The sequence below is a fragment of the Macrobrachium rosenbergii genome, chromosome 45 (assembly GCF_040412425.1).
Source record: "Macrobrachium rosenbergii isolate ZJJX-2024 chromosome 45, ASM4041242v1, whole genome shotgun sequence".
NCBI lineage: Eukaryota > Metazoa > Arthropoda > Malacostraca > Decapoda > Palaemonidae > Macrobrachium > Macrobrachium rosenbergii.
Genome location: NC_089785.1, coordinates 34308821 through 34324997, shown reverse-complemented (window position 1 = coordinate 34324997; position 16177 = coordinate 34308821). Strand labels below are relative to the sequence as shown.

Below are 16177 nucleotides of genomic sequence, written 5' to 3'. Positions count from 1 at the left end.
AGCTGGATCAGCCGGTTCAGTGTCCCGGACCACATAACCACTGACAGGGGCCCTGCCTTCCTGTCCGAGATGTGGTCCGCCCTGGCATGCCTGCTGGGGACATCTCACCACACAACCACCGCTTACAACCCGGCAGCCAACGGTTTGGTGGAGAGGTTCCACAGGTCCCTGAGAGTGTCCCTCATGGCCCGCTGCACCACCAAAGATTGGAAGTACCAGCTGCCTTGGGTCCTCCTTGGGTTAAGAACTGCCCCCAGAGCCAACAGCGACCCATCCTCAGCGGAGAAAATCTACGGGGAGCCCTTCGTCGTCCCGGGCAAACTAGTCACGGAAGATTGGCACAACCCATCAGTCCAGAGGCTTCGCGACATAGTTGGCAAGTTCGCCCCCTGTAAGCAGATGTACACCAACAGGTCAGTCGCCTTCACGCCTCCCGGCTGGTTCTTCACCACCCACGTCTTCGTCAGGGGACGATGCCGTCCGCCCCCAACTAACCAGGCCCTACAGGGGGGGCCCTTCCGCGTGCTTGAGAGGAACGGCAAGGCTTTCCGCCTCGCCCTGCACGGAAAGGATGACTGGGTGTCGGTCGACCGACTCAAGCCCGCCCTCCTGGAGGAAACAGCAGACGTCATAACGCTGCGCCTTCCTCCAGAGCAGTCGCCCCTGCAGCCGGGCCGCTGCAAAAGGAGACCACGGGCCGCCCCCGGAAACATCCGCCCACACCCATAGCCAGCCGTTCCCACGCACACTGCACCCCCCAGCTCACTTCGCGGAGCCACGGCACTCTTCAACGCCCCAGCAGATACACTGATTGATCAGACATTACCCACGTCTTGGGGGGGCAGTATTTGTAAAGTCCCCACTAAGTGGGTCTTCTATGATGACGACCCATTTTCTATACCGCTCCCATAGTAGCAGGTCAAGAGGGAGCAGTCATGCTGAATCAACCAAACTGATCTATGTAAATTTATACCTGTTACTAACTTATATTGCATATGTTTCTTTTTCACATTTATCAGATTGTTGTTAGCTTGATCATTGTTCATTTTTGTAACTCAAATTGTATTTATTCATTGTAATTATTGTCAAGAGTAATTGACCTCAGGTCACCCTGATTCTCATTGTATTCCTTGGCGTGACGTCAGTCCGCCGCTATATAAACTGCCTGTGTCCTGAATAAATCAGCAGTAACTTTTCTCCTGCTCATTATTTAGCACCTTTAAACAGTAAGCAGAAACATTTTAAACTCTGTTTACTCCAATCTGGCTCATGTGTGTTAGACCTCCGCATTTTTTACTACATAGCTATATATATATATATATATATATATATATATATATATATATATATATATATATATATATATATATATATATATATATATTAACCAAGTGTTAGGATCAGATACTCAAAAACAATGTTTAGTTTTAGTTCTTTACTTGTTTATCAAAAACATCCGTTTTACAGTGTACCTGAAAATCCCTTTATAATGCTAAGACTTGACATGATATGCTATTAACAATGAAAAACCACATATATATATATATATATATATATATATATATATATATATATATATATATATATATATATATATATATATATATATATATATATATATATATATATATATATATATATATATGTATATATATATATATATATATATATATATATATATATATATATATATATATATATATATATATATATATATATATATATATATATATATATATATATATATATATATATATATATATATATATATATATATATATATATATCTTTAATGCTAGACTATTTGTCATGTTAATAATAATATTAATAATAATATAATAATTAATTTCAACTGTATCTGTTTTGTTAAACAGATGCTGTAAATCAAAGAAAAATAGAACTCTTAGGCTTGGAAGAACTGACCGGTGACCCTGAAAAAAGGCCAGGATAAAGTTACTGTGGGAAAGGAGAGAAAAAGGTCAATGCATAGAGCATTCTGTGTAAACAATATTTCCCTAATTTTAGAGCCCTAAGGTACCTAGCTATTAAGTTTGAAAGAAATCAGAGAAAACATCAAATGTCAACATTTAAAAAGTACCTGTGACCTTGGGAACAAACAAGTCAAGGTTAAAATTACCTAATGCATAACTTCACCACTTTGTCGAATTTTGAAGACAGTAGGCTTTTAACTACTATTGTTTCTGTGATATACATGAACAAATATTTTTCATGTTTTGATCTCCAAATTGACCTTTAACCTTGAGAGATAAGTGAAGGTCAAAATAATTTGGGGGAAAAAATCTCCAACCTGCAGTGAAACTAGTTATCAAGTTTGATCAAAAGCTGAGTAAAAAAGGCAAGTAAAGAGACTAAGAACAATAATATCAGTAAAAATACACACATTTTATCATGACAAATAGTAATAATAATAATAAAAGGTATAGTACTAATACTTGTGACAACAGGTCTTGTTAATGACTATAATAATATATATAGTTACTCCTATATAGCATCATTAGTATCATCATCAAAATCATTATGACAAATAACAGTATTAATAAGAGGTATACAGTAGTGTTAATACCCGTAACAACAGGTCTTAATAATGACTATAATGACATTAACATTTATTCCTTAATAGTATCATCATCATCAAAATCATGGTGAATCTCCTCCATGTTCAGTGACCCTAGGAATAACGGTTCATGACATCTGTAATCCAACCCATGTAGTTTGCGACCTCGGTGTACACTCCGTAGTTCATCTTTCGGCCGCAGCCATCGCCATAGCTCGTGACTCCATAGACCGTCCAAGTTTTGTCGTTGCTGCACACCAGGGGTCCACCAGAGTCACCTGGGAAATAAAGAAAATCCAGGTAAAAAAAAACTGGCTAAATTGTATAATTGGTATGGTTTAATTGATACATGAAGCATACATGTTTCATTGCACATAAAGTATATGTTTCATCATTGTATCTCCTAACTAGCACATAAAGTTTACGTTTTATCATCGTATCTCCTAACAAGCACGTAAAGTATATGTTTCATCAACGTCTCTCCTAACTAGCACATAAAGTATATGTTTCATCATCGTATCTCCTAACTAGCATGTAAAGTATATGTTTCATCATCGTATCTCCTAACTAGCACGTAAAATATATGTTTCATCATCATCTCTCCTAACTAGCATGTAAAGTATATGTTTCATCATCGTATCTCTTAACTAGCACGTAAAATATATGTTTCATCATCATCTCTCCTAACTAGCACGTAAAGTATATGTTTCATCATTGTATCTCCTAACTAGCACATAAAGTATGTCTCATCATCGTTTCTACTAACTAGCACGTAAAGTATATGTTTCATCATCGTGTCTCCTAACTAGCATGTAAAGTATATGTTTCATCATTGTATCTCCTAACTAGCACGTAACGTATATGTTTCATCATTGTATCTCCTAACTAGCACGTAAAGTATATGTTTCATCATCGTCTCTCCTAACTAGCACATAAAGTATATGTTTCACCATCATATCTCCTAACTAGCACATAAAGCATATGTTTCATCATCATATCTCCTAACTACCACGTAAAGTATATGTTTCATCATCGTATCTCCTAACAAGCAAGTAAAGTATATGTTTCATCATTGTATCTCCTAACTGGCACATAAAGCATACTTGTTTCATCATCGTATCTCCTAACCGGCATGTAAAGTATATGTTTCATCATCGTATCTCCTAACTGATGCGTAAAATATATGTTTCATCATCGTATCTCCTAACTAGCATGTAAAGTATACTTGTTTCATCATTGTATCTCCTAACTAGCATGTAAAGTATATGTTCCATCATCGTATCTCCTAACTAGCATGTAAAGTATATGTTTCATCATTGTATCTCCTAACTGGCATGTAAAGTATACTTGTTTCATCATCGTGTCTCCTAACTGGCATGTAAAGTATACATGTTTCATCATTGTATCTCCTAAGTGGTACATAAAATATATGTTTCCTCATCATATCTCCTAACTGGCATGTAAAGTATACGTGTTTCATCATTGTATCTCTTAACTGGTACGTAAAATATATGTTTCATCATCGTATCTCATAACTGGCATGTAGAGTACATGTTTCATCATCGTATCTCCTAAGTGGTACGTAAGATATATGTTTCATCATCATATCTCCTAACTAGCATGTAAATATACTTGTTTCCTCATCATATCTCCTAACTGGCATGTAAAGTATACGTGTTCATCATCATATCTCCTAACTGGCGCATAAAATATATGTTTTCATCATCGTATCTCCTAACTGGCACATAAAGTATATGTTTCATCATCATATCTCCTAACTAGCATGCAAAGTATACATGTTTCATTATCGTATCTCCTAACTGGCATATAAAGCATACGTGTTTCATCATCATATCTCGTAACTAGTGCATGAAGTATGTTTCATCATTGTATCTCCTAATTGGTACTCGAAGTGTACGCCTTTCAGAATCACATCTCCCAACTAGTATGCAAAGTATACATGTTTCAGAATCATACCTCCTGATTGGTATGTGAAGTACATGTGTTTCAGAATCCTATCTCGTACCTAGTATGTGAAGTGTACATGTTTCAGAATCTTATCTCCTAACTGGTATGTGAATCAGAATCATATCTCCTAATTAGTATGTTCAGTATACAGTACGTGTTTCAGAAGCACACGGGTAGATTGAAGTGACGAAGAAACAAAATCTAAAATCTTTAAAGATCCACCTTGGCAAGTGTCACTTTTCTGTTTCGTTGATCCTGCACAGAAAGTATTGGGCGAAATTACATGGTCTGGGTAGGCGTGCTTGCAAGATTTTTTTGCAACGATCGGTACCTGAAAAAGAAGAAGAATAAGAAACTGCCTGAAGAAGAAGAAGAAGAAGAAGAGAGACTCTTGATCAGGCAAGTGTCTTTCCAAAGAAGGGAGGTTTTTATATAGCCCATTAATATCGAATTTGCTGTACCATGGGAATTGTTTGTCCCCAAAGGGAATTATATACTTAAGATACAATGCGGGGATTTGTTTCAGTATTTGGAAATTATGAGAAACGAGAATAGAACAGCATAAAAAAAAATGCATAATGTATTTATAAAATAACAGAGCAATATCAAACAATGCTTTTGTAAGAATATGAATATCACCCTAGGAATATATATATATATATATATATATATATATATATATATATATATATATATATATATATATATATATATATATATATATATATATATATATATATAATATATATATTTGATCAATTTATTTCAGATAGAATAATGCCAAATGTGCATGAATTTTAAGGAGTGTACTACTGTAATATTAATGAATTTCAGGATATGTCATGAAACCTTTTGTCCCATGAAATTTAAAGTTCTAGTTTTCCAGATCACAACTGATAAGACTGTCTGCAGAAAGCGCTACTTCCAGTCTCCTTCTTTATTCCAATAATAATATTTTTCTTCAAGGAAAACTTCCGTACCTCCACGTGCTTCAGAAGTGACGACCCGTAGAAGTGTGACCCCTTCTCCTTGCCCCACCCACTGACGACGCAGTTCTTGTTGGACTTGGGTAACACTGTCTTTGGGGTGGGCAGACAGGCAGGAAGAATGTGCTCGTTGAAGTTGACACTCTCTGACAGTTTCAGGAGAGAAATGTCGTGTTCCAGGGTCGTAAGGTCGAAGTCATTGTAGTTGATGTACTTATCGACCTGTAAAGAAATTATCTTCTCTGCTCAACATGAATCAGGCATCCACAAAGTCGTGTACATAGGCTCAGCAGTGGGTCGGTCATGAGTACCTAAGGACACTGAGACACTTCTGTTAATTTCTTTCTGTTCTATCTTCTACTCAGTCCACCCAAACCTTTCATGACGTACGAGTATTGGCTCCTCCTTACTCCCAACACTTCCAAATAACACTCTTCCCACAAATCAGTCGTCCTGTGTTCTCTCCAAACAATCAAACCATCTCAGAGACACTTCTCCATTTTTACACAACATTAAACTATTTGCTACTACTAGGTTCCTCCTTTTTAAACTGGCTTCTCACTCCTCATATGCTATGCAGCCAATTTTTCCCCATAGCTTTAACCTTATTTCTTTCATCCACATTCAAGGTCTGCTCTTCAGTTTGCATCCAGAGACACCTAATCTTCCCTTCCAAGCCTATTGCATGAACCAGCTGCCTTCCATCCATCACCTGTTGTGACTAACCTCTTATCTCACTCTACTATTATCTATCACATTGACACTATTGTAATAACCGGAATTATTTTGTAGTAACTGAATGTGGAAGAGGGGTTTAAGTGACAAATCCCTCATGTAAATTGTCATGGGATTAAGAAACCTACCACCTGGGAAAAGTTGATATCACTTGAGCTTCTCCTGTTGCTGAGGTGATGCCAAGCACCCTGCTGTTGTTGCATGGGCTCAGAAAACTCTGGCTGTTGCTCTGTGTACTGTAGGTACTTTCAGTCTGCTCTTCTGAACTGTCATCTGAACTAACAAATTGCTCTTGAATGGTGCAGGACCAATTACCAAACAGTTAAAGATACACCATTTACAGTACTGTTTCTCTTGGTCATTTCTAATTTACAAATTTCTTTATCTACGAGTCAAAATCTCTCGAAGATTCACAACACTATAGACCGAAACAGAATCAGTTGCCATAGTGTGGCTGTTGATGATATGATCAGGTTTAACAACCATAGCATTCTGTAAAGCAAAATGTTTCTATTCAGTTTTTCAAACGATCTAACTTGTTATAACTTTGACAACCTTGTTACTGATCTCTTTATGAAATGACTTCAAACTTCTCCTCAGTGTCTTATGGCAACACTGGTTGTCTGAAAGACCTACACAGCATACAGAGTGCCCAAAAGCAATTCAACTACACTGTACTTCGATTTTCTTGTTTCCAGCTCTGCATGAGCATCTAACAACTTTCTTCATTTTGTAGAGACATTAAGAGATGATATAACGGACTTCATAGCTTTCCTGAGGTGTACTTTTCCACATATTCATGTAAACAACCATAGACCATATTTTGAGTGGAATGCCACGAAAAAAGCTGTCTATATTAAGTAACTCATCAAACTGACTGTTGACAAAGCCCTTAACAATCAACTTGAGTGGGAATAGAAAAATATACTCAAAGTGCAAGATAGGCAGTTGAAAAATAAATACACTCAAAGCGCAAGAAAAGCAGTGGAAAAATACTCCCGGAGCAAAAAAGCAGTGGAAAATATACTCAAAGTGCAAGAAAAGAAGTGGAAAAATATTCTCAAAGTGTAAGAAAAGCAGTGGAAAACATATATACTCAAGGTGTAAGAAAAGTAGTGGGAAAGTATACTCTAAGTGCAAGAAAAGTAGTAGGGAAAATATACTCAAGGTGAAAGAACAGCAGTGGAAAAATATAATCAAAGTGCAAAAAAGCAAGGGGGGGAAATATGCTCAAAGTGCAAGAAAAGTAGTAGGGAAAATACACTCAAGGTGAAAGAAAAGCAGTGGAAAAATATAATCAAAGTGCAAAAAAGCAAGGGGGAAATATAAAGTGCAAGAAAAGCAGTGGGAAAATATATTCAAAGTGCAAGAGAATCAGTGGGAAAATATAATCAAAATGCAAAAAAACCAGAGGATGGGAAATATACTCAAAGTTTAAAAAAGCAGTGGGAAAATATATTCAAAGTGTAAGAAAAATGGGGGGAATATAGTGCAAGAAAAGCAGTGGGAAAATATAATCAAAGGGAAAGAAAAGCAGTGGGAGAATATGCTCAAAGTGCAAGAAAAACAGTGTGAAAATACACAGAAATTGCAAGAAAAACAATGGGAAAAAACTGCTTTACGTTTCGCCACAAAAAGTAACAAAATCAGTACATTTTATGATTTCCTTGTAAAGAAACAGTCATGTCCAATTTGTGTGACTAGGTCACAGATTCTAATGATGTCATCCAATCAAAAGGGCATGGCACAAACCAGGGTAGATACGAATTTGGCTGTTCTAAACATGGCTAGTTGAATCAATATTCACATATTAATATATTTGAGAAGCGCAAGAAAGCGCCAGACACTGCACTGTAGGTTAGGACAGGTTGTGCCGTATCCCTTGAACTGTCATTGTTCCACTTTTTTGCGGGTAGGTTACAGGTTATTACTACTATTAAAATAGTTTAACCAGACCACTGAGCTGATTTTCAACCCTCACAGGGCTGGGGTAGGTTAAAGGGATTGTCCAGGTCAGCATAGACCAGGTTTCTTCAAAACCTAGGGTTTCGGTTCAGTTGTATAAATCTGTAAACATTACCTTCTTTCTGACCTCCATGTCGTCATCGTGTTCCAGGTGATGCTCCCCTAGCACGACTGTGAGGCTGCCTTCCACGCAGTGTGCTGCTGTCAATACCCACTGTGGGGCAATCAAGGTCCCCCCACACTTGTGGTCCTACGAAACACGGAAGAAAATGAAACATGGGTTGTTTGTTTAGCGTAATACTAAAGAAGTGGGCACTTGGAACATAAAATCGAGAACGTATACCAAAGCTATTTTAAACTTGCACACTTCCTTAGGAGTTGATACTTTTTAAACCTCGCGCGCTCTCTCTCTCTCTCTCTCTCTCTCTCTCTCTCTCTCTCTCTCTCTCTCTCTCTCTCTCTCTCTCTCTCTCTCTCTCCCCCCGTGTAAACTTCAGTTTCAGTAATGCTAACAATTGTATAAATAGAAGCATTCAATAATATGGAAGCTCTCTATATAGGTGTTTCATCCACGATTTAGCAGTTGCAGTAAGAATGTGACACAGACAATGCTGTTGCGTTCTCTCTAGAGCCAACCCCACGTAACATCTGAGCGTTGAGAGAGAGAGAGAGAGAGAGAAAAAGAATATTTTTGCTAGTTTAGTAAATTCACGCGAAACATCCAGTCACATTGCCTTACCATGTCTTCATCAAGAAGAGCCACCTGCCAGGGCCAGAACCCTTTTTCGGACACGCTGCCGCCCAAAATCTTCATGAGGGGACTTCCAGTCTTCACAGGCCTTATCCCGCAGACGCTCGCTTTGCCCAGATCAGGAGAAGGGGTGGGGACTTGGTCTTCGCTTTCTTCGGCGTAATCTCCTCCTGCACCGTAGTCGCTCAGACCAGCGAGATCTGGAATCAGATGTTTGTCTGATTTTGTGGCATTTAGGGAGATGTTTATTATTACGATTTTATTTCAGGGGATATTATTATTATTATTATTATTATTATTATTATTATTATTATTATTATTATTATTCAGAAGATGAACCCTATTCATGTGGAACAAGCCCACCACAGGGGCCATTGACTTGAAATTCAAGCTTCCAAAGAATTTTGTGGTGTTCATTAGGAAGAAGTAAGACGAGGTAAGGGAAATACACAAAGACGGGATCTCTCTTATTAAAAAAGAAAAAAATAAATTAATATAAATTGATAAATTAAGTTGAACAGCAAAATAAAGAGAACCAGGAACTAAATGAGATGAATAGGATTTAGGCCAAAGGCCACGCGCTGAGACCTACGAGGTCATTCAGCTCTGAAAGAGAAACTGAGTGTGAAAAGATTTATTTAAAGGCTAACAGAGTAAAACTAGGGGACGAAGGGACGCTGCAAAGAACCTCAAGTAATGCCTGCAGTGCACCACGTGAGGTGCACTGACGGCGCTACCCACTACGGGGTAAACAAGATGAAGTCCAGGGATCTAAAGGTGTAACTGGGAGAAAAAGCCATAATTGTACTAAAATCTAATGGTCTGAGAAGCTGGACAGCAACAATGAAGAAAGTAAACGGGAATGGAGGCAAAGTAAAGGGCTAAAAAGCTGGTGCATCTTTGGTACTGCCTACAGTGCACCACGTGAGGTGACTTGGGGAAATATCAGTACTGTATCCTCTGATACTTTAAGTTAAGTATACCTTAGTTTTACCAGACCACTGAGGAGCTGATTAACAGCTCTCCTAGAGAGGGCTGGCCCCAAGGATTAGACTTATTTTGGTTACTTAGCAACGGGACCTACAGCTTATTGTGGAATCCGAACCACATTATAGCGAGAAATGAATTTCTATCACCAGAAATAAATTCCTCTAACTCTTCATCAGCCGGCCGGGGAAATTGAACTCCGGCCCATCGAGTGACAGTCCGAAGCTCAACCGACTCCGCCAACGAAAGGCTTCAAATCTCTGATACTTTAAGGGTCGAACATGAGAGGATTTTTATGAAATCGCCTGAAAAGGAAAATATTTCTTCGGCCAGTTTATAATTATAAAATAATCCTTAATATGAACAGAAAATATGACTACAGAAAAACTACAAAATTCATTAACAGATATATGTATATATTACTGCATAAAATAAAGCTATTCTACATAAAGAAAGATACAAATGACATTGTTAAACTCTAATTTAACACCAGATTCTAACTGATTAAACATTAATATTCATTCTTGACAGGCAATTCATTTGACAGAACAAAAATTGAAATCATATAAAATTAACTCTTCATCATACTATTGTGAAATACCAATAGTAAAATAATTATTTTTAAATGTCTTTAATCTTAAAACGGATTCTGTTGTGAGTCTGGTTCATAAAATCGCATATCGCCTTTTTCGTTTTCTGTAAAAGAAAACAACTATGAATAGATGGCTATTTGTTTGTCCGTCCGCACCTCTTCTGTCCGCCCTCAGATCTTAAAAACTCTTGAGGCTAGAGGGCTGCAAATTGCTATGTTGATCATCCACCCTCCAATCATCAAACATTCAAATTGCAGCCCTCTAGCCTCAGTAGTTTTTATTTTATTTAAGGTTAAAGTTAGCCATGATCGCACGTCTGGCAAATCTATAGTGCAGGCCACCACCGTACCGTGGCTGAAAGTTTCATGGGCCGTGGCTGAGAGTTTCATACAGCATTACACGGTGTACAGAAAACTCGATTGCGCCGAAGAAACTTCAGGGCATTTTCAACTTGTTTTTAAAGTTCTGCATATCAAGTTACAATAATTTTATTAAACCGGTTGTGATTATTTTTCCTTTGAGCGCGTCAAGATAGAGACTGTACAAATGAACAGTTACAGTCAGTGTTCAACAGTGTACAAACATTTCCCCGAATGAAAAATCGATTTTAAAAGCCTTTGAAGTCAGTTTTAAACATTAGATAGGACAAAATGCCCTAAAGCCTTAAGACACTGACTAAAGAAGAAGATTATCATTATTAATATTCAGATAATGAAGAAACCTATTCATATGGAACGAGCCCACCACAGAGCCCATTCACTTGAAATTCAAACTTCCAAAGAATATTAAGGTATTCATTAGGAAGAAGTAAGAGGAAGCAAAATGAGATACAGAAAGAAGAGATCTCACTAATCAAAAGAGGAAAAAAAATAATAAATAGATAAAAAAGGATCAAAATGCAAAACGAACGTATTAGGGTAGTGATGCATTGCTAGGTAACCGGTTGGTTCTTAGCCACGTAAAAATAAATCTAATCCTTCGGGCCAGCCCTCTCTAGGAGAGCTGTTAATCAGCTCAGTGGTCTGGTTAAACTAAGGTATACTTAACTTAATGCATTGCATCTTCCCTTGAACTTCTGGAGCTCCAGCTGCAGGACATCCTCTGAAGGGAGACTGTTCCACAGTCCAAGTTGTGAGGAATAAAGGACCTCTGGAACTGAGAAGTTCAACAACGAGACACATTTACTGCTTATTGGTGCTGCTGTGCAGCAAATCTGCTCGCTCTCTCTCGGCAGCAAAAGGGGATTAGGGATCAATTATGAATGTGAAAGATCTTATGAAGAAGAAGGTCTCTGATATTATCTTCAGTTTAAGTTCACGTAATAGTTTATCTACGTCTCCGGATGTTTACGTAATTATTTATCTTTCTCCTTTGCCTGTCAACAGACACGAATGTGGCATTAAGGGACATTACGGGAGGCGCAAACACTTAAAATAAAAGCTTATCAGAAAAAGCTAACGCAAAGGATAACAGTAAACAAATATAAAGTTTTTGTCATCGAGATTTGGTCAACCGTAGGATGTTTTGACAGATGATGCTTCAGCAGCTGAGCATCTTGCCTCACCGAGGTCTGGGTATACCAAGATGACCTCATTGCTGGGTATAATCTCATTTTCGTGGATTCTAGGATGTCAAGTCGAGCACTTTAAGAGAGTGACAACGGGCAAATAGGGAGTTCGAGTGGTTGGACAGCGAAATGAAAAGATCCAGGAAATAAACGAAATGAAGTACGAGGATCTTAAGGTGGAACTGGGAAAAGCGAAAGAAAGAGAGAGGAGAGACAGGCACAAAGAGAGAGACAGACAGACTGACGGACACACACACACACACACACACACACACAGAGCGAGAGATGCAGCATTACCGTCGTCTTCCTTGTACTCGACCACGGTGTATTCGTCCTCCAGATGGTTCTTCTTGGCCCTGACCTTCTCCAAGAGATCTGAGAAGTCCCTTATCCAGTCCTTCGCCTGAATAAGAAAGACATTACTGATTATTATAAGACTATCAACATTTTTATATGATTTTAAATATTATTTTTTACCTTGGCTTATTTTTCAAGGTCACATGTCAGTTTGAAGGTCACTATTTCAAAGGTTTGTCGCTGATTTTGATGACCTTTCATTATTATGAACCTTTGGGGTTGGGGATTATTGTCAGTCAGAAGTATTCTGATATATACATATATATAGTATATATATACATATATATACAGTATATATATACATATATGTATATATATATATATATATATATATATATATATATATATATATATATATATATATATATATATATATATATATATATATATATATATATAGAAAAGAGAGAGAGAGAGAGAGAGAGAGAGAGAGAGAGAGAGAGAGAGAGAGAGAGAGAAAGGTTTCGTCGAAACTGAACCGGATAATTCAGTGTTGAGTCTAATCTTAAACTTGATTTCCGTTAAGTACGATACCGTTTTATGTTCTTTATTTTTTCATTTTTATGTATTTTTTTCATTTCTATAAGATTGTTATATACAAACACCTAGAGCAATTAATATACCTACGAAATTAATAAACAGACAAACACACATACATTACATGGACACACAAAATAGACTAATTTCAAAAGATCGGCACCTGGTTCTAACGGTTTTATTTTTTTAGAAAAAATTAAAGAACAAAACTAACAAAAACAAAATCCTGCCATTATCATTAATATCACGAACATAATTGCCGTTAATTACACCCATAACATTACGATTATTATAAGTATATATTATTACGATTATCGTCAGTAACCTACATTTAGCAGAGAACTCGCCAATATTACGTTGCGTAAATTTCGATTATATTAAGGCAAACCCCATTAACTGTACCACTAATATTCAGATTCAGGGTATAGTGACATCACTACACTTGGTCCCATTGGTCACCTTTGGGAAAAATAACTTAAAAATTACACAAGAATGGTTAAAATTGATCATCTTGACAAACTTTCTGGAGTTCAATAACTTTTTTTTTTACGGACTCCGTAGACATGCCTTAAAAAAGGGGGGGCGGGTGATTTCATAAAAGCTTGGCAAATAGGCCTAGGCAATCATGCACAGTGGCGTAGCTGGCACTCTATCAGTGGGGGGTCCTAAGTGGGGCCAAGATATTTTTTGGGGGGTCCAAAGAAAATTACACTAAACTTAAGTACCAATTCTGTAATTAGTAAAATATACTATTCTCGAATGTGTATATCCATGTGAATGAAGAAAAATGATAGTATTAGCAATTAGTAAACCTGTATTTGAAATGACAGAGCTCAATTTTTAGTTGATTTTCAACTCTTACTATATGCAAATATATACATAATACTGTCATGTCAATTTCCTCACAACCTTATATTCAACACTAGCCTAATTTCTATTATCAAGTTTTAAAGTTTAACTACTGTATAGTATAATATCATTGTCATGTAAATATATGAAAACAGCGCATATCATCAATAACACAAAAGACTCGTGACTCCAAAATCTTTTCAAAATTTCAACCTATGCCATTCCCTCTTCTTCCTCTCCCTGGAAATTTACTCTAAAGGAGCAGTAGCAGTAGCAAATTGCATTGCACTTATTCAAAACTGTAACTGTAATTTCAATCACTTCATACCTAAGTTGATAATATTAAGTTGGATCAAAGTATCATGAACAAACATGTCATTTGTGTTAACAACCTATAACTATATCCACTCATTCTCAGCTCCATATAAGTTGTAAAGATAACAAGAGCCAAAATAATGTCATTCGATAAAGAGCACAACTGAAAATAAACTAAAAATATTTAAAATGCTTTCTCAGCTAAAACGTTCCAGTGGTATGTAAATGGATCAAATCCATTCTAATGGTATTAATATTCTCTGCTGATCCGATCAGTAGAGAATTTTAATACCATCTGAACGGATCAGATCCAATCAGAATCATAATATCATCTGCTTTTGACCACCAAAGGGTTAAAGTTTAGCTTGCTACAAAGGGTATTTCAACTGGTGGGGCCAATCATCTGAGGGGGGCCCCTGGGCGGCCCCCATAGAGACGCCACAGAGGCAATGTCCCACACTTGGATGGGTTAGGTGGGACAGTGCCCCGTAACAGCATAGGGACGCTGTGCTTAGGTTAGGTTAGATTTTTGCTGTATTTTACTATATTTTCTTAAAGTTTGCGTTCCTCTCTCACTCAGAAACCTTTGTTCCCCACTGTGGTCCTCCATAATAATTTACAAAAAATCCTTTGAAGACCGCAATACGGTTTTAATCATTGATTTCATGTGGTGTGTTAATTTTAAGTCATTTTTGTCGTTAATGAAGATATCTGTCAGTTAGGATATTCCCATGGTCGGGGGAAAGGGAGGGGAAGGGGGGTTAAAACTTCAAACTCTCATTTCCGACGGAAGTGTTTATCAAAATCGTTAAAATCACGTAAAAAAATTTGAAAAAGTACAAATTTTTTTTTTCAGATGGATTATGGCTGAAAGTATAATTAGGTACCTTACTTACTACTGGCCTATAAGTTAAGCTTGATTTGTTTTATATTATTATTAATTAAGCTTAATAAGATACGGCCATGGACCACGCTGAGGTCACAGGGCAAAACCTATTTCACTTAGTACAGGACCCACTAACAGATTATATCATCTTAACTGAAGGAAAAACGCCTAGACTATATGACTTATTATGAAAGTGAAAAAAAAACTTACACAAACTGATGGTTAATGTAAAACTCGATTTAAATTATGTATAACTCTGCGGTGAATAACAGACCTACTTTACGACATGAACTAAAAAAAAAATTGTTTTTAGTACTTGAAAAGCCTTTGCAATTTATAGTTATCTTCCAACATCGTCATATTTATTTAGAGACTCAAACATCTGCTACAATAAGTGGTTATGGGAACTTATGAGTCTGAGATATTAAGATTTCATTTTAATTTTATGGTCCATAAATGCCTCGCGTGTTTTTAGACAGTTCTTAAAAGATCTTTTTCTCGTCTATTTATGATTAACCGTGGTTCTATTCGATAATGAAATAATGCAAATAAATGACAGTCATTCGTACTTGCTGTGGACCCGCGAAGTTGTTAACGGAGCGACGCTGGAGCCTCCCATCGCTTGGCAGGGAGAGGCCGTCGTGGCTCTGCGTCAGGAGAATGAGAAGAAGAAGAAGCAGCTGAAGCGGCGCCGGCGTTTCCATCTCGGGGGACGAAGAATTACTGTCTTGAATCTTCACACTTCCACAAGAAGATGACTACACCGCCTTATCTCTTACCGTCCTGCGCTGTGAAATAGCCTTAAAAGGATATCACGTGCCATATACTTTTGGTCTTAAGGGCCTAACCTTTTAAGGATGCGTAGATCTAGGCTTTGCGAAACGCTGTTTCAAGAAATTCCTTAATTTAAAATTTTCATATTTAATGGACGCTACACCAGCCAACACAAACGGATTCTTACAGATAAACGTAAACTGAATTACCTTCTGTGGTGTGGCCCTGCTGACCCTATGCCCCTTTTTATGAACAAATTAGGCCTAGAACCAAAAGTATAACTGGTAACCAGTGGTGGAATCTCCCCATAGAAAAACTCTACGTCATCACCC

The 16177-nt window shown here is 37.3% G+C and overlaps 1 protein-coding gene across 1 annotated transcript; it reads right to left on the bottom strand.

Moving 5' to 3' along the window:
• Window positions 1-2612: 2612 nt before the first annotated feature.
• LOC136829916 (serine protease 1-like) lies at window positions 2613-15857 on the bottom strand. The gene is made up of 7 exons (XM_067089072.1): window positions 15641-15857; window positions 12425-12530; window positions 8969-9180; window positions 8345-8479; window positions 5524-5751; window positions 4766-4874; window positions 2613-2853 (listed from the first exon to the last, which is right to left on the bottom strand). The coding sequence occupies exons 1-7, from the start codon at window positions 15773-15775 to the stop codon at window positions 2690-2692; spliced, it is 1089 nt and encodes a 362-aa protein (XP_066945173.1). The 5' UTR covers window positions 15776-15857; the 3' UTR covers window positions 2613-2689.
• Between the last annotated feature and the right edge of the window lie 320 nt (window positions 15858-16177).